The following is a 21,058-nucleotide window of genomic DNA, read 5'->3' on the forward strand; positions in this document are numbered from 1 at the left end:
CCCCATACAGAAGAAGATACAGGATGCCTTTATGCTCTTACTTGCTGCCAGTGGCCATGGCTACCAGAGAGTGAAAAGGATGCCACAGAGAGTGAAAAGAAAACACAGGCCAGGTGGAAGAGTAAAGGACAGCTCCGTTTATTAAACTGAGGGACAGGATTTATATACTTTTTTTAGGCAAGCAGAATCAACAAATTCACATGTGAGAACATTTGCATAGTATGACTTCCACGTGCTTTGTTCCCTTTTGCTGTAAACAATATTGTGTTAATAGCCCACAGGTGGTGTTTAGCACGTGTGTGCTGTGGAGGATTTGGAGACAGCATGTGTATATCGAGGAGGCTTGAAGAACCTTCATCTTAAACAGCATGTGTATGCTGATGGGGAGGGGGGGTATGGTGAGCCCACGTGCTAAGTTATCAGCCCAAGGGCAAGAACAGCCCCCAGGGAAAACTTGGCCTGTATCTATATCCCAGAATGGACTTTCCCAGAACTGGCCCTCTCCACCTTTATGCTAGGGTCTCTGAGCATCTTCCCAATGCCCTATTCCAGAGAGAGACGGAGAAAGAGAGAGAGAGAGAGAGAGGGAGAGAGAGAGGGAGAGAGAGAGAGGGAGAGAGAGAGAGAGAGAGAGAGAGAGAGAGAGAGAGAGAGAGAGAATTATGTTATGCAGCATTTTGTGGATGGAAATAGATAATTCTCAGTATTGTCTTTCAGATTTCTTCAGTGACTCTTAGGTTAATTCATTTTTAAGGTTTTATTGATGTTTTGTTTTTACATTACATTTATAGGTTACTTCCATTTTATGAGAGGTCCTTTGTAACAAAGCAAAAGAGTTAAGTAAAACTAATATTATACAATAATTCAATCTGAAAGTGCATACATTTCACATCTTTAGCAACCATCTTACTTCCCTATTTAAAAAAGAAATCAAGAGAAATTTGTTTTCTATATCTCCCACAATCTACTCCATTGGAATAAAGAAAATAAGATCAAGTTTCTTGTAAGAAATAAGCACAGACAAGTAAAACACATTCTCTTAATAGCTGTATATGAATACAGCTCTGCCTCACTCTGCACTCTGAATCCATCTCCTTCCTTCATGGATAGCATGTTTCATCATCAGTCCTTTGGAACCATAATGTTCATTCTACTGATTATAGTTCTTATGATTTTCAAAGTTGTTTGTTTTAAAGTGTTTTTTTTCACCATTCTTCACAATTCTTCCTCTGGTACTGATCGCTATATTCTTTATCAATTTATAGAGGTCATCAAAACTATTCTTTTTTATACTACTGATGTTATGGCATCAAGTGTTCTTTTGACTCCTCATTTCATTCTGCATCAATTCCTACGAGCCTTTCCACATCTCTTTGAGATCATCTCTTTCATCATTTTGTATAGCATGATAGCATTCCCTCACATGCAAATGCCACAGATCAGTCAGCCATTCCTTCATGATAAGGGACTTTAGCTTTTGCCAACATAAAAAAGAGCTGCAAAACATAGTATTTTTTTGATATGAAGCACCTTTTCTTTTTTCTCTGATCTCTCTTGGGCACAGGCCTAGCAGTGGCATAATTGGGTCAAAGGATTTAGTAAGTATTTGTGTATAATTCCAAATTACTTTCCATACCTGTACCCACTCACAGGTCTTCGCTTGATCTGGTCAATTAATGACTATTTATTATGTGCAAGTTACCATGGGTCCACAGACAAAAATTAAGTGATACGTGTCCTCAAGTATCTTAAATTCTGCTGGGAATTCAATAGAGCTGTACTGTCTGCATCGAGGACAACTATTTGGAGATTCTGTTGACATACTCGAAATCTAAAATATGCCACATCTAAAGTGATTTGTGAAAGGCTAGGCAATGTAACTTCTAAAGTTCTGTCTAGCTCCTCTGGTTTTTGACTTTCTTTGACTGTTGAGTGGCCAGTAACAGAAAGAGCTATAAATTCTCTTTCCAGTATATAGGGATGTGAACTTTTTAAGATACAACCTGGAGCTTGTTAAGCCATTCTGAATGTATTGCTCTTCAAAGCACAATTGCAAGTGTAGTGGTGTCCTGGTTCAGTCGAGGACCTTGGACAGCAGCCCAGTTTTGATGCTTCCTCCAATCCATTGTGTTTGCATCTTTCCCTGGCCTACCCTTTCAGTGAAACAGGGAAGCAGTTTCTCTGAAGAGCAGGAGAGGTGGTTAGCTGTAGGATAAAGAAGAACAATCCCAGAAGTTTTTCCAGAAAGAGAAGGAGAATGGCTCTAAGTCAACAAGTCAATAAGCAGTTCATAAGCCCTTGCTCTTCCCTCAGCATGTGTTATGGGAACAGCTAAGGAGAGGTCCCTCTAGAAGGAGAAGCCCATGTGGCTTTCGCCTGCACCAAAGTCAAGGCCCAAGTGTTACTCTTCACTGAATTATTTCTATGTGGCCAACCATGTATATTTGTTGAGTATAAGACATATCTGTTATTGATTTTGAAAGAAATTTGGTTTTTCTTATAATTAAAATTTCTGAACATTTTACTAAAAGAGCCCAAAACAGGGTTTTGCTGCCGCCTCACCTCTGTTCCTTAAATGTCTACGCAGTGTCAGGCAGTTAACAAGCATCAATTAGAATTTACTCTCTATGAGGCACTATGCCAGGGCAGGGGGTACAAAGAATGGCAAAACACAGCTCCTGCCCTCAAGAAGCTTACACTTCAATGAGGGGAGGACAGGATATGCACAACTGGGCATATACAAGATATCTATAGAGTACATGGAAGATAAGCTAAGAAGAGAAAGTGCAGAGGCCCAAAGGTCAAAGCTTGGCGGTAAACAGTGGCCAAAGCAGCATTTGCATACAGGTCAGCATCTCAATTTTCACAGTTTCTGTAACAAAGTTCAGGGAAGATTGCTGGGTTTTGGGACTAAACCAGAGGCCTTGATGGCTCCCAGGGAGAATTCCTCTCTAAAACTGCTGCTGACTTTTCCTATCGGATAGTTGAGATAATCTTCAGTCAGTCTCCTTTCTATTTTTTTAATTTATTTATTTAACATACTTAGTTTTCAGCATTGATTTTCACAAGAGTTCAAATTACAAATTTTCTCCCCATTTCTACCCTCCCCCCCACTCCAAGATGGCATATATTCTGGTTGCCCTGTTCCCCAGTCAGCCCTCCCTTCTGTCACCCCACTCCCCTCCCATCCCCTTTTCCCTTCCTTTCTTGTAGGGCAAGATAAATTTCTATGCCCCATTGCCTGTGTATCTTATTTTCTAGTTGCATGCAAAAACATTTTTTTGTTGTTTTTGAACATCTGTTTTTAAAACTTTGAGTTCCAAATTCTCTCCGCTCTTCCCTTCCCACCCACCCTGCCTAAGAAGTCAAGCAATTCAACATAGGCCACATGTGTATCATTATGTATAACCCTTCCACAGTACTCATGTTGTGAAAGACTAACTATATTTTGCTCCTTCCCAACCCATCCCCCTTTATTGAATTTTCTCCCTTGACCCTGTCCCCTTTTGAAAGTGTTTGTTTTTGATTACTTCCACCCCCATCGGCACTCGCCTCCACCATTCCCCCCCTTTTTATCTTCTTCCCTCTTCTTTCCTGTGGGGTAAGATACCCAATTGAGTATGTATGGTATTCCTTCCTCAGGACAATTTTGATGAGAGCAAGGTTCACTCATTTCCCCCTCACCTGCCCTCTCCCCTCCTCCCACAGAACTGCTTCCTTTTGCCACCTTTATGCGAGATAATCCACCCCATTCTATCTCTCCCTGTCTCCCTCTCTCAATATATTCCTCTCTCATCCCTTAATTTGATTTTATTTCTTTTAGATATCTTCCCTTCATCTTCAACTCACCCTGTGTCTGCTCTCTCTCTCTCCCTCCCTCTCTCTTTCTCTCTCTCTCTCTCTCTCTCTCTCTCTCTCTCTCTCTCTCTCTCTCTATTATATATATATATACATATACATATATATATGTATATACACATACATATATACGTACATACACATTCACTTATATAAACATGTATATATGCATATCCCCTTCAGCTACCCTAATACTGAGGTCTCATGAATCATACATGTCATGTTTCCATGTAGGAATGTAGACAAAAGAGTTCAACTTTAGTAAGTCCCTTGCAATTTGTTTTTCTTGTTCTTTTTCTTGGTTGCCTTTTCATGCTTCTCTTGATTCTTGTGTTTGAAAGTCAAATTTTCTATTCAGCTCTGGTCTTTTCACTGAGAAAGTTTGAAAGTTCTCTATTTTATTGAAAATCCATATTACGCCTTGGAGCATGATACTCAGTTTTGCTGTTTAAGTGTTTAAGTGCTGTTTAATCCTAGCTCCATTGACCTCCAGAATATCTTATTCCAAGCCCTTCTATCTCTTCACGTAGAAGCTGCTAAATCTTAGGTTATTCTGATTGTGTTTCCACAATACTCAAATTGTTTCTTTCTGGCTCCTTGCAGTATTTTCTCCTTGATCTGGGAGCTCTGGAATTTGGCGACAATATTCCTAGGAGATTTCGTTTTGGGATCTATTTGAGGAAGCGATCTGTGGATTCTTTCAATTTTGATTTTGCCCTGTGGTTCTAGAATATCAGGGCAGTTCTCCTTGATAATTTCTTGAAAGATGATATCTAGGCTCCTTTTTTCATCATGGCTTTCAGGTAGTCCAATAATTTTTAAATTATCTCTCCTGAATCTGTTTTCCAGGTCAGTGGTTTTTCCAATGAGATATTTCACATTGTCTTCTACTTTTTCATTCCTTTGGTTCTGTTTTATAATATCTTGATTTCTCATAAAGTCACTAGCTTCCACTTGCTCCAATCTAATTTTTAAGGTAGTATTTTCTTCAGTGGTCCGTTGGACCTCCTTTTCCATTTGGCTAATTCTTGCTTTCAAGGCATTCTTCTCCTCATTGGCTTTTTGGAGCTCTTTTGCCATTTGAGTTAGTCTATTTTTAAGGTGTTGTTTTTCTTCAGTGTATTTTTCAGCTTTTTGGGGGGTCTCCTTTACCAAGTGATGGACTTGTTTTTCATGGTTTTCTCCCATCCTTCTCATTTCTCTTCCCAATTTTTCCTCTACTTCTGTAACTTGCTTTTCCAAATCCTTTTTGAGCTCTTCCATGGCCTGGGCCCAGTTCATGTTTTTCTTGGGGGCTTCTGTTTTAGGCTCTTTGCCTTTGTTAACTTCTTCTGTCTGTATGTTTTGGTCTTCTTTGTCACCAAAGAAAGAATGCAAAGTCTGAGACCGAATCTGGGTGCGTTTTCGCTGCCTGGCCATATTCCCAACCAACTAACTTGACCCTTGAGTTTTTCAGAGGGGTATGACTGCTTGTAGACTAAAGAGTTCTATGTTCCACACTTGGGGGGGGGGGATGTGCCAGCTCTGCCACACCAGCACTCCTCCTTTCCCAAGAACCCCCAACCGGGACTGGTCTTAGATCTTCAGCAGGCTGTGCACTCCTGCTCTCATCCGCCACTTAATTCCTCCCACCAGGTGGGCCTGGGGCCAGAAGCAACTGCAGCTGTAGCTGTCCCACCTCCGCTGCCCCGGGGCTGGTGGCCGAACTGCGAATTCCTTCCACTCCTGCAGTTTTCCACACTAACCTTCTCCGCTGTATTTGGTGTTTGTGGGTTGAGAAGTCTGGTAACTGCCACAGCTCACTGATTCAGGGTGCTAGGGCACTCTGCCTGGCTCCTGGTCTGGTTGGTCTGCGCTGCTCACGCTGGGCTCTTCTCCACTCTGCTCCCAGCTCCCAGCTCCCAGCTCCCAGCTCAGTGTGAGATAGACCTCACCCAGAGATCATCCAGGTTGGCCTGGGCTGGAGCTCTGCTTCCCTCTGCTGTTTTGTGGGTTCTACAGTTCTAGAATTGATTCAGAGCCATTTTTTATAGGTTTTTGGAGGAACACGGCGGGGAGCTCATGCTAGTCCCTGCTTTCCAGCTGCCATCTTGGCTCCGCCCACTTTCAGTCAGTCCCCTTTCATGGTCTTAAAGGACTCAGAGTTAACAAGGAACTTGCCAGAGTAGAAAGAGCCCTGGCTTTGAGAAGAGTCATAAAGCCTGGGTACAAATCCTGCCTTGGTCACTTGCTGCCTATGTAAGACTTAACCAACCTCCTAACCTCACTGGTTCTCAGTTTTCTCATCTTTAAATGAGCAGTTTGGATTAGGTTCCTTCCCACTCAAGCTCTATGATTCCATGATCCCATCCCAAGCCAGAGAGGTCAGAAAATGAAGTGCATTTTTGGCACAGGGGAGAAAAAATCTGTGGTGAGTGAGAAAGAGACATTCACTCTTTTTCATTCGTTAATCTAAAGAGATTAATTATAAATGTAACAAACCAAAAGTTCAGCCTCTCTTCCAATTATCTTTCATTTCATTGATTTACTCCAAAATGACCTGATAAAGATAAAGCCTAACACTGCCAGGTTGTGAAAGAGAATAAGGCAAAGTTTAGAGACCCTACTCTTTCTTAGACATCCTGAACTTTGTAGAAATTGTGAGAGGGCTCCAATATTCTCCCTGGGCTCCGGTGGGGCTGGGTTTCTCTACTGCTTACCTGGTCTTTGCCAAAGCAGGGAAGTTGCTGGCAATCCCCATGCATGGCAGCCACTGGCTCAGTATGCATGAAGTGGTCCAGGAGCTCAGTCTGAGAGGCCATGAAAGTGTCATCCTAGCACCAGAGCTGTCCATGCACATCAGAGAATGGCCATTCTACACTTTGAAAACCTTTCCAGTCACTTTCAGCAAGGACCAGTTTCATAATATGCAGAAAAATCCTCATTTGCGCTTTGAAAGAGCACCTTTCCAGAAATGGTTTCTGATATGGCTGGGGCCATGAAGGATTTTGCTGACAGGCATTTTGGTTTTTGTACTGACTTAGTATCTAATAAGGAACTGATGAAATCCTTGGAGCAGGCCCACTATGATGCTGTTTTAACTGATCCTGTGGTTCCTTGCGGATCTATCCTGGCTCACTATCTCTCCATTCCACCCGTGCATTTCTTCCAGGGAATCCCATGTGATTTCACAGCTGAAGGCACTAGGTGTCCTGATCCATCCTCTTATTTTCCGAGGATATTCACTGAGAACTCTGATCACATGACTTTCCAGCAGCGGGTAAAGAACATTTTGTATACTTTGCTCCAGTCTGTGGCATGCCATATGTTTTTTCATCTTTCACAAGACTGGCTTCAGAACTCCTTCAGAGAGACATGAATATGGTGGATGTTCTGAGCCATGGATCTGTGTGGCTTATGAGGTCAGACTTTCTGCTGGATACCCCTGGCCAATCATGTCAAACACCATCTTCATTGGAGGCATGAACTGTGCCAATCCAAAGCAGCTCTCACAAGTTGATATGTGACATGTAACAAGCCATCATGTTAGTTGATACCTGTTGGTCAAATAATAGCATTCTGATTTTCATTTTTAACTATAGTTTTCAACAGAAAAATCTTGTTACTTTTTATTTTCTTAATATTTCCCCAATTACACAGAAATACAGTTTTTAATATTCATTTTTAAAGTTTTGATTTCCAAATTCTATACCTTCCTCCATCTCCTGCTTCTCCCTGAGATATGTAAGCAATCTGATATTGAATATGCATGTGCAATCATGTAAAACATTTCCCTATTAGTCATTTTGTGCAAGAAAATTAGACTGGAAAGAATGAAGGAAGGAAGGAAGGAAGGAAGGAAGGAAGGAAGTAGGGAAGGAGGGAAGGAAGGAAGGAAGGAAGGAAGGAAGGAAGGAAGGAAAATATTGTGCTTCAGTCTTTATTTAGTATTAAGACACCAATCAGTTCTTTCTCTGGAGGCACACAGCATTTTTCATCATGAGTCCTTTGGGATTGCCTCGGATCATTGCATTACTGTGAAGAGCTAGGTCATTCTTCTTCGTAAAATATTACTGTTACTATGTATTATTTTCTCCTGGTTTTTCTCACTTCACTCTGTATCAATAAATCTCATTACATTTTAATGAGTCTCCTAGATAGATGGCTCCATGTGGTCCCAGGCCTGTAGAGATGGACTGGGGAGGGATAAATGTGTGATTAGTTTTTTTTTCTCACACATCTTTCTTTGTAGTGATTTCTTTGTGTTTTCCTTTCCTCTAATTCTCCAGACTTTATGGCCATTAGGAATCAGAAGACCTGCATTCTAGTCCTGGTTCTGCCACTGACAGAAAGCCCTTTGGTCACAATGACTTCATTTTTCTTGGGTTTGTTTTCCTCTGTAGTTAAAGAAAGGAGATGTACGATATAAACCCAGGCTTCTCAAGTGATTCTTTGGGTTTGTTGGCATAGACTCACAGGCTTATATGTTGAAGGGATGTCAGAGACAATCTAGTCCAATCCATCACCTTACAAATGATGAGAGGTAAGTTGGTTTGGTGGATGGAACATTGGACTTGCAAGCACGAAGGCCTGGATTTTAAATTCCACCTCAAACATTTCCTCATTGTGTGATGCTGGAAAAGCCACTTAACTTCTCTAAGATTTACTATCATCATCTATAAGGTGAATTTTGGATCAATTACCACTATAATCTCTTCAAACTCTTAATTTAAGAGCCCATGAAATTAAAACTCAGGGAATTTAATTGACTCAGCACATGTTATGCAAGTAAGAAGCCTTATACCCAGGTGCCTTACGATGAACATATGTTTTCTTTTTTCTAGTCAACATTATTTCTATCTTCTCCCATTAAATATCAAACATGAGAGAATTTAAAGTGTCCATTCAATAATCAATGAAGATTTCTCACATACAAGCTATTGAGGCTGCACAGATCTAGCCTTCATGGTGCTTACCTTCAAAAGAGCATTACACTGAGCCAGACTCTTCCTTTTCTTGGCTCAACATTTGCAGCTTCTGTTGATATAGTTGAAACCCAAATGTGCCATATCAAATTAGCTTGTGAAATTGTGGATTGTACTTGCTCCAAGGTCAATTTCAGTTTCCATGATATCTCAGTTTGAATTCACATGGAGAGCAGTAAATGAATGAGCGTTAGGATGTAGTTGAGTCTTAATAAAGAGAAGAATTTGCTAGAGAGGCAAATGCTCTCTCCAATTTACTTCCTAATTTACAGCCTGGGCTTTGTAAGCAATTCTGAATGTGTTGCCCTCTAAGACAGAAGTGCAGGGAGTGGTGTAGGGTCTATGTTATGGCCATTACCCTGGACAGCTGCCAACTCTCTTCCTTGTAAGAGTTTGTGTGTTCTAGGTGGACATTACCTTCAGTTTTGCCTGAAGTGAAATAAGAAAATTACTTACCTGGGAAGGTGCAGAGATTATTGTGATAAAGGAGTTTATGCAGAAGGATTAGGACAATAATGTAGAAGGAAACATTATTCCCTCTATTAGGGGGAGCCCCTGCAGTACCTGCCAAACCCTGTGCAGATGGGAACACTTATTTATTCATTGTATATTTATTTAGATATTTACTGAATCTGAGAAATATTTATTACAGATTTTGGAAGTGAATTTTTCTTATAACTAAAATTTACACACATTTATATAAAATAGTAAACAATACTCTCCTCCATCTCTAACTCTGTCTTAATTGTCTAGGCAGTATCGGTCAGTCCGCAAACATTGATGAAGTGCCTAACATACCAGGTGCTGCACTAGGTGCTGTAGATATGAAGAGGTGTGTGTGTGTGTGTGTGTGTGTGTGTGTGTGTGTGTGTGTGAGAAAGAGAGAGAGAGAGAGACAGTGACAGAGAGACAGAGAGAGAGAGACAGAAAGAGAGAGAGAGAGAGAGAGACAGAGAGAGACAGAGAGAGAGACAGAGAGAGAGACAGAGAGAGAGAGAGAGACAGAGAGAGAGAGAGAGACAGAGAGAGAGAGAGAGACAGAGAGAGAGAGACAGAGAGAGAGAGAGAGAAACGGATAGAGGATGTGAGAAAATGTGTTTGTGGGTGGGGTGAACAGCCATTCACACACGTAGGAACACATAAACAATTGACCACGGAAAACATAGAGCAGAGGACATTACAGAGGAGTGGATAAAGAACATTCTATACCCTTTTCCCCATAACATGAAATGGCATATGATGTATTCACCTTTTGCAAGCCTGGCTTCAGAACTCCTTGAAGGAGACATGAGTATAGTGGACGTTCTGAGCCATGGATCTGTGTGGCTTGTGAAGACATGATCAAACATGATCTTCATTGGGGACATCAACTGTGCTAGTACCAAGCAGCTCTCTCAGGTTGGTATGTGATGTGTTAGCCAACATTGCAGATGCTACCCAGGGGGTAATTCAAGAATATTCATTTTAAGAGAAAACACAATTGTATACTTAATTAGCCTCCAAAGGTAAGATCATCCAGGGTGGTCCAAGAAAATCATTATCAGCTCTATAGAGACAAAGTAGAGGTGAGGATCAAGATGGGAATAGTTTGCCTACAAACAGCTTTTTGCAGTGATTTCTTTGTTTCTTCAGTAGTTTTACTACCCAAGTGTTTTGTGCAATATGAAATCAGGAGACCTGGATCTTGTCTGGGATCTGCTACTGTCTAACTGTGTGGCCTTAGAAAAGTGAATTTACTTTGCCAAGTCAGACCCCTCTGCTTGCACAAGAGATCCCCTTCCATCTTGTTTTCTCCAGTCTCTCCCTGGCTATTGGCTAATTCCTTATTGCCTACAAACATGCCCAACTCTCTCCCTTCTTCAATACATCCTCATTTGGTCTATCTATCCTTGTGGACAATTGTCTTATGTCTTTCTGGGTTTCTTGTGGCTAAACCCCTTGAGAAGGTCATTCATAACATGAGTCTCCACTTATTTTCTCTCACTCTTTTCTTAACTCTGCAGTCTGGGTACTCACTGTATCCTTCAACGCAAACTGCTCTCTCCAAAGTTATCAATGATCTCATAATGACCAAATCCCATGGCCTGTTCTCAGTTCTCATCCTTCTTGATCTCTCAGCAGTCTTGGACATCATCAGTCCCCTTCTCCTCCTTCCTGCTCTCTTCTTTCTAGATTTTCATGACCACACACTCTGGTTCTCCTCCCCACCTGAATTGCTCTTTCTCAATCTCTTTGCTGGATCACTGTCCAGGTCATGCCCACTTCCTTTGGGTGTCCCATGAGTCTCTGTTCAGAGCCTTCTTCTCCTATTCTATTTCACCTCATGATCTATCATTTCCCATGGTTCCCAATGTTATCTCTATGCTGATGATTCTCAGATTATCCAGCCTTAACCTCTCAGCTGATCTCTAGTCTCACATCTCTAACTGGCTGTTGTATACACCAAACTGGATGGCTTGCAGATATCCTTAAGCTGGCATGTCCCAAACTGAACGCCTTCTGTCTCTGCAAACCATCATCTCCTCCTGACTTTCCTGTTACACTTAAGGGCACTACCATCCTCCCAGGTCCCAGGTTCATAGGTGAAGTGTTATCCTTGACTGCTCACTCTCTTTCACCCCCCATTCAATATGGCTTATGATAAGTCCTATTAATTTCATCTTGGTAATTTTTCTCCTCCTATATTTACTTGCTAGTATCTCTCCCCTTCTTCTCCCCTCTAACACTGTCCTCACCCTGCAGTAGGCCTTCCTTATCTCACTTCACCCCTGGACTCTTGCCATAGCCTAATGGTTGCACTCCTTGCCACAAGTCTCTCCCTACTCCAGTCCATCGTTTTCACAGATGTCAAGCTAATCTCCCTAAAAGGCAAGTGGGACCATATCACCACCACCACCATTCCCATGCAGTAAAGCCCAGGGGCTCCCCATTCCAGGATCAAATAAAAATCTTCTGGTCTTCAAAGACCTTTCTCATCTGTGTCCTCCCTTCCTGGGACCAGACTTCTTACACCTTATACCCCTCCCCATGATTATTCAACCCAGAAATATTAGCTTCTCTGGTCTTCTCCAACAAGGTGCCCTATATCCTGACTTCCTCCTCACTGACCCACTCCATGCCAAAGGTGACCTCCTGCTCGGCTTACTGCCTTCCATCTGCTGGTTATTTCCAATTTATCTTGTCTTATTTGAGCATAGTTGTTTGTACATCATCTATCCCATTAGACTGTGAGCCCATTGAGGGGAGGGACTGTCTTTTGGCTTTCTTTGTATATCTAGCATTTAGCACAGTTGAAAAAGACCTTCCTAATCCCAGGATGTACCTTTTTAAACAGATCTGATCTATATGGAACAGACTCAGTCACACCAATCCAGCTCCTCTGGGCTCAGGCCAAAAGGCTCACAGGAGTCTGGAACCAGGGAAGGAAGCCATTTGGTATAAGAGGGAGCACAGCTTAGGGGTGAGTCATAAATCTGCCACAAAGTCACCCCACAGTGGTGCTCACATTTCCCCTTCTATAAACTGAGGCTGTAGGACTCAATGACCTCTTTACCTTCCACTCAGCTCTGAAGGCCTATGACCCTAAGTCACATGAACATTCAGTTGGTCAATTTGCTATCTGGGTTTGCCTGACCTCAGCCTTGGGAGGGGCACACCATTGTTATTTTAAAGCTAAGGACCCCAATCTCTTTTTTGTGCTTAGAGGCAAAGATCCAGTTTTGTTTTCAAGTGATGGTATCCACCCAAGCAGGTAGTTCAGGTCATCCCATGGTGCTGTCTTTACCTCCACCATTCACCAATCTCCACCATGCTGATGTACTTCCTCCGCAGGCCTGGTGAGAGAACAACTATGACAATAATAAATAGCTGACACCACAAAGCACTTTTTATACATTATCTCATTGGATCCTCAACATTACGTGAGGTGGGCATGATAATTATCTTAATTTGCACAAGTGGAAACTGAGGCAGAGACAGTTGGAAAGATTGGTCCAAGGTGGTCATTATCCAACCTTGGCCCCCTGACCCAGGTCCTATCCCCTGGCCTAAGTGCACCTGGCCCCAGCCTTTGGCTGAATGAGATCTGGAAGCTGGTGGCAGCCACCTCCTGGCCAGAGGCAAAAGATTAACTAACGAACTTCATATCATCCCCTGACCCCAATGAAAGGTCTCTTGGCTGCTGTTCTTTTTTTTATCAGTGCAAGATAATTCTTTGGGATGGGAACTCCCTCCATCTAAAGAGTTGGCAATTCCTCCTTTGTTCTTAGACTTTGATAGTTGTTTCAGGCACTGAGGCACTTAGTGACAGGCCATTATGAACTGCCTCCTACATGCCAGGCACTGTGCTGGGCTCTGGGACACACAGCAAAAATCTTCCCTGCCCTATAGAAGCAGACACTTTAATGGGAGAAGACAGTGTGCAAATAATGAGGCACAATCAGAATGTGTGCAGTGGATGGAATGTAAAGGTAGAGAGGAAGAATTCAAAGCTGGGGAGCAGAGGAAATCCTCCTGAAGCAGGTGAAGTGTGAACTGAGACCTGAGGGATGCCCGGAAAGTAAAGGTTCTACCAGAGAGACAGAAATGGAAGGGTTTGGGTAAAGAGGAGTGGGACATTGTGGAAAACAGACTGATTTATGTTTCAATTACAGTGCCAATTCAATTGAGCAAACACTTCTAGAGCAATCATTTCAGAGAGGCATCATGGCAGAGATAGTAGAGAGGAAGCATTGGAGTGATGAAGTTGAGAGTTCAAGTCTTCCTCTGATCCAATGAATTACACATTGGGGCCTGTTTCTGACCAGTAAGGCAGAAATGTTAGTATGAGCAGACAGGAAGGGTAGGAGACACTTGGGTCCTATGACCAGGTCATCTTCTTTTTATTGCACGTAGGCAGGGATGATCAGACACACACTGTAGACTAGAGAGAGCAGGGTACAAAGAGTTGTGAGAAAGGAATGGGGGATCCATTCCCTTAAGACCTTAAAACTGAACATCAGATGGCTGAAGAGGCCTTGGGTTCTTCAAAGAATGAAACACACAGAAAGCCAAAGAGGAAACTAGAGAGAAAGGAAGAGAATCAGAGGGTGCAGAAAATGGACAGAAAAATCCAAGGAAGAAGCAGGGGACACCAGTGTCCAGTGCAGCAGAAAAGCCAGGTCAGATGGGAAGAGAAACCACATCATAAGAGAGTAAGTAATAAGGCAGGAGGAGGAAATTCAGTGTGTTGCAGACAACTGGCTAATGGGAAATGGGCAGAAAAGGGAGGAGAAGAAACTTGGCAAGAGAGTGGACAGCCAAGTTCCTGGGCTAGTCTTTTCCCTTCTCTTGGCTCAGTTTGCTCTTCTGTACAATGCGAGGATTGGATAAGATGACTTCTAAATCCCCTTCTTCCACAATTCTTAGGATACTTTGATTCTGATGTACAATTGCTGTCAAGGCACTTTTGCCTCGAGTATATTTTTGGTACAGAGGAGGAGAGAACAATGGAGAGGGAGAGACATTTCTTTTAATGATTAATCTAAAGAAGTCAACCAACCATACATGTGAAGAAGGAAAAGTCCAATCTCTCTTCCAATTACCTTCTGCCTTATGAAATTTATTGCTTCCATGACCAGATAAATATAAAGCACAGGGCTGTCAAAACTGCCAGGTTATGAGTGGGAACAGAGGAGAGTTTACAGACACTGCTCTTTCTGAGGGATCCTGGATGTTGCAGAGATAGCCACAGGGATCCGACCTTGGCCCTGGGCTCTGTTGGGGCTGGCTCTCTGTGCTGTCTGCCTGGACTTTGCCAAAGCAGGGAATCTGCTGGTGATCCCCTTCGATAGCAGCCATTGGCTCAGAATGAGTGAAGTGGTTCAGGAGCTCAGTCTGAGAAGCCATCAAAGTGTAGTCCTAGCACCGGAGGTGTTCTTGAATATCAGACAAGGAGAGTCCTACACTTTGAAAACCTTTTCAGTAACTTTCATCAAGGACCTTTTCCATGAAATGATGCACAATTATTTCCATAATATCTTTGACCCAGAAACTTTTTTTATATAATTACAGCCATGAAGAAAGGCCGTGATGTTTATGTTGGCTTTCATAAAGAGTTATTATATAACAAGGACCTGATGAAGTCCCTGGAAGGGGCCCACTATGATGCCATTTTAACTGATCCTATTTCTCCCTGTGGGGCCCTTCGGACACAGTATCTGTCCGTTCCAGCTGTTCACATCTTGCAAGGACTCCTCTGTGGTTTAGATGTTGAAAGCACTCGGTGCTCGGACCCATTTTCCTATGTCCCCAGACTGGCCACAGAAAACACAGACCTGATGACATTCCTACAGTGGGTAAAGAACATTCTATACCCTTTGTTCCAGAGGGGTTGTGCCATATGATATATTCACCTTTTGCAAGGCTGGCTTCCTTCAAAGAGACATGAGTATAATGGACGTTCTGAGCCATGGATCTGTGTGGCTTATGATGACAGGCTTTGTGATGGATTACCCTAAACCCATCATGCCAAATATGGTCTTTATTGGGGGCATCAACTGTGCCAGTACCAAGCAGCTCACTCAGTTTGGTATGTGATGTGTTAGCCAACATTGCAGATGCCTTCCAATGGGTTAATTAGAACATCTTGTTTCTAAGAGAAAATCTGGGTACTTTTTTAATTAGTCCCCAAACTTTTGGTGTCTGAGGGTGTGCCCAGAAGATTGCCTTATAAGTTTTGTGAAATTTCTGTGAAATAAGCAGAACTGTGGGGTTGGACTGAGGCAGAGGGATCTGGCTGAGGGATTTTCTTTGCAAACACTTTTGTCATGATTTCTTTCTGTTCTCATTATCTCTAGCTCTCCAGTATTTCAGGTCCTTAGAAATTAGCCGACCTGGTTCACTCATTGACCGGCTGTGTGGATAAAGGAGTCCAATATTTTGCAGTTTATTTTCCTCTTTAGTCAAATGAAGGAGATGTAGTACAGAGGCTTGGGCTTCTTCAATGAGTGTTTGGAGTGTTGGTCATGGGCTCACAGGCTCATAGATTGAATAGTCTAGACCCTCCCCTCATTTCAGAAATGAGAGGCAATCTGGTTTGGTGGATAGAAACTGGACCTGAAGTCATGAAGACTTGCCTTCAAACATTTTCTTACTTTGTGATGCTAGGGAAGCCACTTACTGGACAGAGATGCTACTCTCTGGGCATCAGTTTCATCACCTGAAAAATGAGCTTGGCCTCAGTGGCTTCTAAAGTCTCTTCAAGTTCTCAGTCTATGAGCCTACAGTACTGAGGACAGCAAGATAGCATAGTGGACAAAGTGCAAGGTGAAGGAGGCTGCAGGCTGTGAGTGGAGAAAAGGCAAGACACCTGACAGATGATATGAACAAAGACTCAATAAGGCATGAGACCTGACTGGAGATTGAGGGTGAAGGAGAGGAAAGACTCAACCCAAGGCTGTGAATCCAGGTCAATGGCAGGCTGGGAGTGCCATCAACAGAGATGGAAGGATTTGGGTGAAGAGGAGTGGGAAGTTGGGGAAAATAGACTAATTTCTGTTTCAATTGCAATGCCAATTCAATTCAGTAAACACATGTGGAGAAATGATTTAAGACAGAGAGGCAGTGTGGCAGAGTTGGTAGAGAGGAGGCCATGGAATGAGGAAGATCAGGGTTCAAATCTTCTTCTTATCCAATGATGTACATACCAAGATCTGCTTCTGACCAAGAAGACAAAAATGTTCATATCAGCAGACGGGAGGAGTAGAAGACACTTAGTTCCTATGACCATATCATCTTCTCTTTATGGGACATAGGCAGATATGATTTTCTCCCAATTTTCTGCTTCCCTCCTAATCTTTGTTGCATTGGCTTTGTTTATAAAACAACTTTTCATTTTAGCATAATCAAAATTATCCATTTTGCATTTTATAATGCTCTCTATCTCCTGTTGGGTCATGAATTCTTCCCTTTCCCATAAATCTGACAGATAAACTATTCCTTGCTCTCCCATATCGCTTATATTATCAGCTTTTATTCCTAAATTATGTACCCATTTTGACTTTATTATGGTATATGTTGTCATTGACTTGTTTTTCATTATTTTTTTTTGCATCACTCTTATTTCTCTTCCCCATTTTTCTTTACTTCTCTTACTTGATTTTCCAAATCCTTTTTTGTTATTTATTTATTTAATATTTTTAGTTTTCAGCATTAATCTTCTCAAGAGTTAAAATCACAAATTTTCTCCCAATTTCTACCCCGCCCCACCACAACATGGCATATATTCTGATTGCCCCATTACCCAGTCAATCCTCCCATCTTTCACAACAATCCCCCCATTCCCTTTTCCCTTATTTCTTGTTGCCTGTATATCTTACTTCCCAGTTGCATGTAAAAAAATTTTTTTGAACGTATGCTTTTAAAACTTTGAGTTCCAAATTCTCTCCCCTCTTCCCTTCCCACCCACCCTCTCTAAGAAGGCAAACAATTCAACATAGGTCACATGTGTATCATTATGCAAAGCCCTTCCACAATATTCATGTTGTGAAAGACTAACAATATTTTGCTCCTTCCTATCCCATCCCCCTTTATCCAGTTTTCTCCCTTGACCCTGTCCCTTTTCAAAAGTGTTTGCTTTTGATTGCCTCAACCCCCATCTGCCCTCCCTTCTGTTGTCCCCCCTTTTTATCCCCATCCTCCTTTCCTGTGGGATAAGATACCCAATTGAGTGTGTATGTTATTCCCTCCTCGGGTCAAATTCGATGAGAGAAAGATTCAGTCATTCATCCTCACCCACCCTCTCTTCTGTCCTAACAGAACTGCTTTTTATTCCACTTTTATGTGAGATAATTTAACCTATTCTATCTCTCCCTTTCTCCCTCTCTTAATATATTCCTCTCTCATCCCTTAATTTGATTTTTTAGATATCATTTTAGATATTTAGATATGTTTTATAAATATATATATGTATGTATATATATATATTCCCTTCAGCTATCCAATACTGAGGTCTCATGAATTATACGCATCATCTTTCCATGTAGGAATGTAAACAAAACAGTTCAACTTTAGTAAGTCCCTTATGATTTGTCTTTCTTGATTACCTTTTCATGCTTCTCTTGATTCTTGTGTTTAAAAGTCAAATTTTCTATTCAGCTCTGCTCTTTTCACTGAGAAAGATTGAAAGTCTTCTATTTTATTGAAAATCCATATTTTGTCTTGGAGCATGATATTCAGTTTTGCTGGGTAGGTGATTCTTGGTTTTAAGCCTAGCTCCATTGACCTCCAGAATATCATATTCCAAGCCCTTCGATCCCTTAATGTAGAAGCTGCTAGATCATGGGTTATTCTGATTGTTTCACAACACTCAAATTGTTTCTTTCTGGCTGCTTGCAGTATTTTCTCCTTGATCTGGGATCTCTGGAATTTGGTGACAATATTCCTAGGAGTTTTCTTTTTGGGATATTTTTGAGGAGGTGATCAGTGGATTCTTTCAATTTCTATTTTACCCTCTGGCTCTAGAATATCAGGGCAGTTCTCCTTGATAATTTCTTGAAAGATGATAACTAGACTTGTTTTGATCATGTCTTTCAGGTAGTGCAAAAAATTTTAAGTTATCTCTCCTGGATCTATTCTCCAGGTCAGTGGTTTTTCCAATGAGATATTTCACATTGTCTTCCATTTTTTCATGCCTTTGGCTCTGTTTTATAATATCTTGATTTCTCATAAAGTCACTAGCTTCCACTTGTTCCAGTCTAATTTTTAAGGTAGTATTGTCTTCAGTGGTCTTTTGGACCTCCTTTTCCATTTGGCTAATTCTGCCTTTCAAGGCATTCTTATACTCATAGGCTTTTGGGAGCTGTTTTGCCATTTGAGTTAGTTTTTTAAGGTGTTATTTTCTTCAGTATTTTTTTGGATCATTGACTTGTTTTTCATGGTTTTCTCGCATCCTTCTTATTTCTCTGACCAATTTTTCCTCTACTTCTCTAACTTGCTTTTCCACATCCTTTTTGAGCTCTTCCATGCCTTGGTGCCAGTTCATGTTTTTCTCTGAGGCTTTTGATGTACGCTTTTTGACTTTGTTGACTTCTCCTGGCTGTATATTTTGGTCTTCTTTGTCACCAAAGAAAGATTCCAAAGTCTGAGTTTGAGTCTGAGTTCATTTTCGCTGCCTGGCCGTGTTCCCAGCCAACCACTTGTCCCTTGAGTTTTTTGTTGGAGTATGACTGCTTGTAGAGTAGAGAGTATTTTGTCCCAAGCTTGAGGGGTTGCACTATTGTTTTCAGAGCTATTTCTACACAGCAAGGTCTGCCACGCCAGTGATTCTTCTCCCACAAGAACAGCCAACCCAGACTGGACTCATCTGAAGCATGCTCTGCACCCTCACTCAGGTCCACCACTTAATTCCTCCCACCAGGTGGGCCTGGGGCTGGAAGCAACTGCAGCTGTAGTTTGGTCCTCAGAGCTGCACCACCTCTGCTGCCCCTGGGCTGGTGGCCGAACCATGAACTCCTTTCACTCCCTGCAGCATTTCCCACTATCCTTCTCTGCTATCTTTGGTGTTTGTGGTTTGAGAAGCCTGGTAACTGCCACAGCTCACTGATTCAGGGTGCAAGGGCCTGTTCTGCCTGGCTCCCAGTCTGGTTGGTCTGGGTGCCCCTCACGCTGTGCTCTGCTCCCCTGCGCTCCCAACTTCGTGTGATAGACCTTACGCAGCGACCATCTAGACTGTCCTGGGCTGGAGCCCTGCTTCCCTCTGCTATTCCGTGGGTTCTGCAGCTCTAGAATTTGTTCAGAGCCATTTTTTACAGGTTTTTGGAGGGACCTCAGGGGGAGCTCATGCAAGTACCTGCTTTACAGCTGCCATCTTGGCTCTTCCACTCAGTTTTCTGGGCCTGAGGTAAGTTTTAAGGAAGATGATGCCAAATATCTCACTGAGTCAAACCCCCTTACTCTTCCTTATTCCACCTTATTTAGCACAGTGCCTGGCACATACTAATCAAAGTGGAAGTAGTAGCTATCATCATCACCATTACTGTCATGGATATAAATACTAGATATGAGATATCTGAAATGCAAATAGGGTAGTCACTTGTTCACGACAAACCTTGTATGTAGAAAGCAGGAGTTGAAATGCAAGTCCTCAGTCAACAACTCCAATACTCCACATACAAGGAAACTTCCCCCTCCATCCTGGTTTAATCCAAGTTCCCTGGGGCCAGAGACTGCTTCTTTGCATCCCCAGGACCCAACATGGCACCCATCATGGGGTGACTGCTTATGAAGGGCTTTTTTATTAATTCATTGGTTCTTGGGGCAACACGAACAAGAGAAATCCTCCTCCTTTCAGTATTTGAAGATAACTATTATTCCTGTTCTTCCCTCTTGCTCCTCAGCCTTCTCAAGGCAAATGCCTCTAGTACTTTAGACTCATTCTCATGGGCATGATTGACAGGTTTCTCATCATCCCGGTATTTGGCACGCTCTAGCATGTTATTCTCCCATATGAAATATTCAGAATATTCTGAGTGGGGTCTGTCTGGGAACAGAGACTGGACTTTATTCACTCACTGGCTGAGTAGCTTTAGGCAGTCACTTAATTTCTTTGAGCCCGATTTTTTTCATCTAAAGAGGGGACTCCTCGTCGTCATGGATTTGTGGTAAGGATAAGAGAAGCTGTAAAGTGTGACACCTCAACACTAGTGTAAGTTTGCCTCGTCTTCTGCTGAGCACCTCATAAACTTTACATGTATGTGGGCTCTGGTACCTGATTGCCATGATGGAGAGAGAGAGAGAGAGAGAGAGAGAGAGAGAGAGAGAGAGAGAGGGAGAGCATGAACAAAACAACTTGATTTTAAATATTAAAAAAGCAAACAAAAAAGGTAGAAGGGAATAGTTGACTTGTGGGGAGTTTATTCAGTCACTGTGGGAGGGGGTGGCATCTATCAGATTTTCGCTGAATACGATTTCTTCTCAGTTTCCTGTCCCTTTAACTACATTGCTTGCTTTTTTTCTTTTTCAGAACCAGGATTTTTATGAGCTCAGAGAAGGATATTGTGCACAGATTGTATGACATTCACTAAATTAGATGCTTTTTTCCCCTTATTTTAGGAATTTGAAGCCTATGTGAATGCCTCTGGGGAACACGGAGTTGTGGTCTTCTCCCTGGGCTCTATGGTCTCAGAAATCCCAATGAGCAAAGCCATGGAAATCGCTGAAGCTTTGGGTACAATACCTCAGACAGTAAGGACAACACT

The 21,058-nt window shown here is 42.2% G+C and overlaps 1 protein-coding gene across 1 annotated transcript in view; it reads left to right on the forward strand.

The window, feature by feature from the left end:
- Positions 1–21,058, forward strand: part of LOC118856154 (UDP-glucuronosyltransferase 1-6-like) — a 41,313-nt gene that overhangs the window by 12,303 nt on the left and 7,952 nt on the right. Inside the window, exon 2 of the mRNA XM_036766275.1 lies at positions 20,913–21,044. Within this exon, the coding sequence (XP_036622170.1) occupies positions 20,913–21,044 (132 nt within the window). The remainder of the gene's footprint in view (positions 1–20,912; positions 21,045–21,058) is intronic.

This window comes from Trichosurus vulpecula, chromosome 7, assembly GCF_011100635.1.
Source record: "Trichosurus vulpecula isolate mTriVul1 chromosome 7, mTriVul1.pri, whole genome shotgun sequence".
Lineage (NCBI taxonomy): Eukaryota > Metazoa > Chordata > Mammalia > Diprotodontia > Phalangeridae > Trichosurus > Trichosurus vulpecula.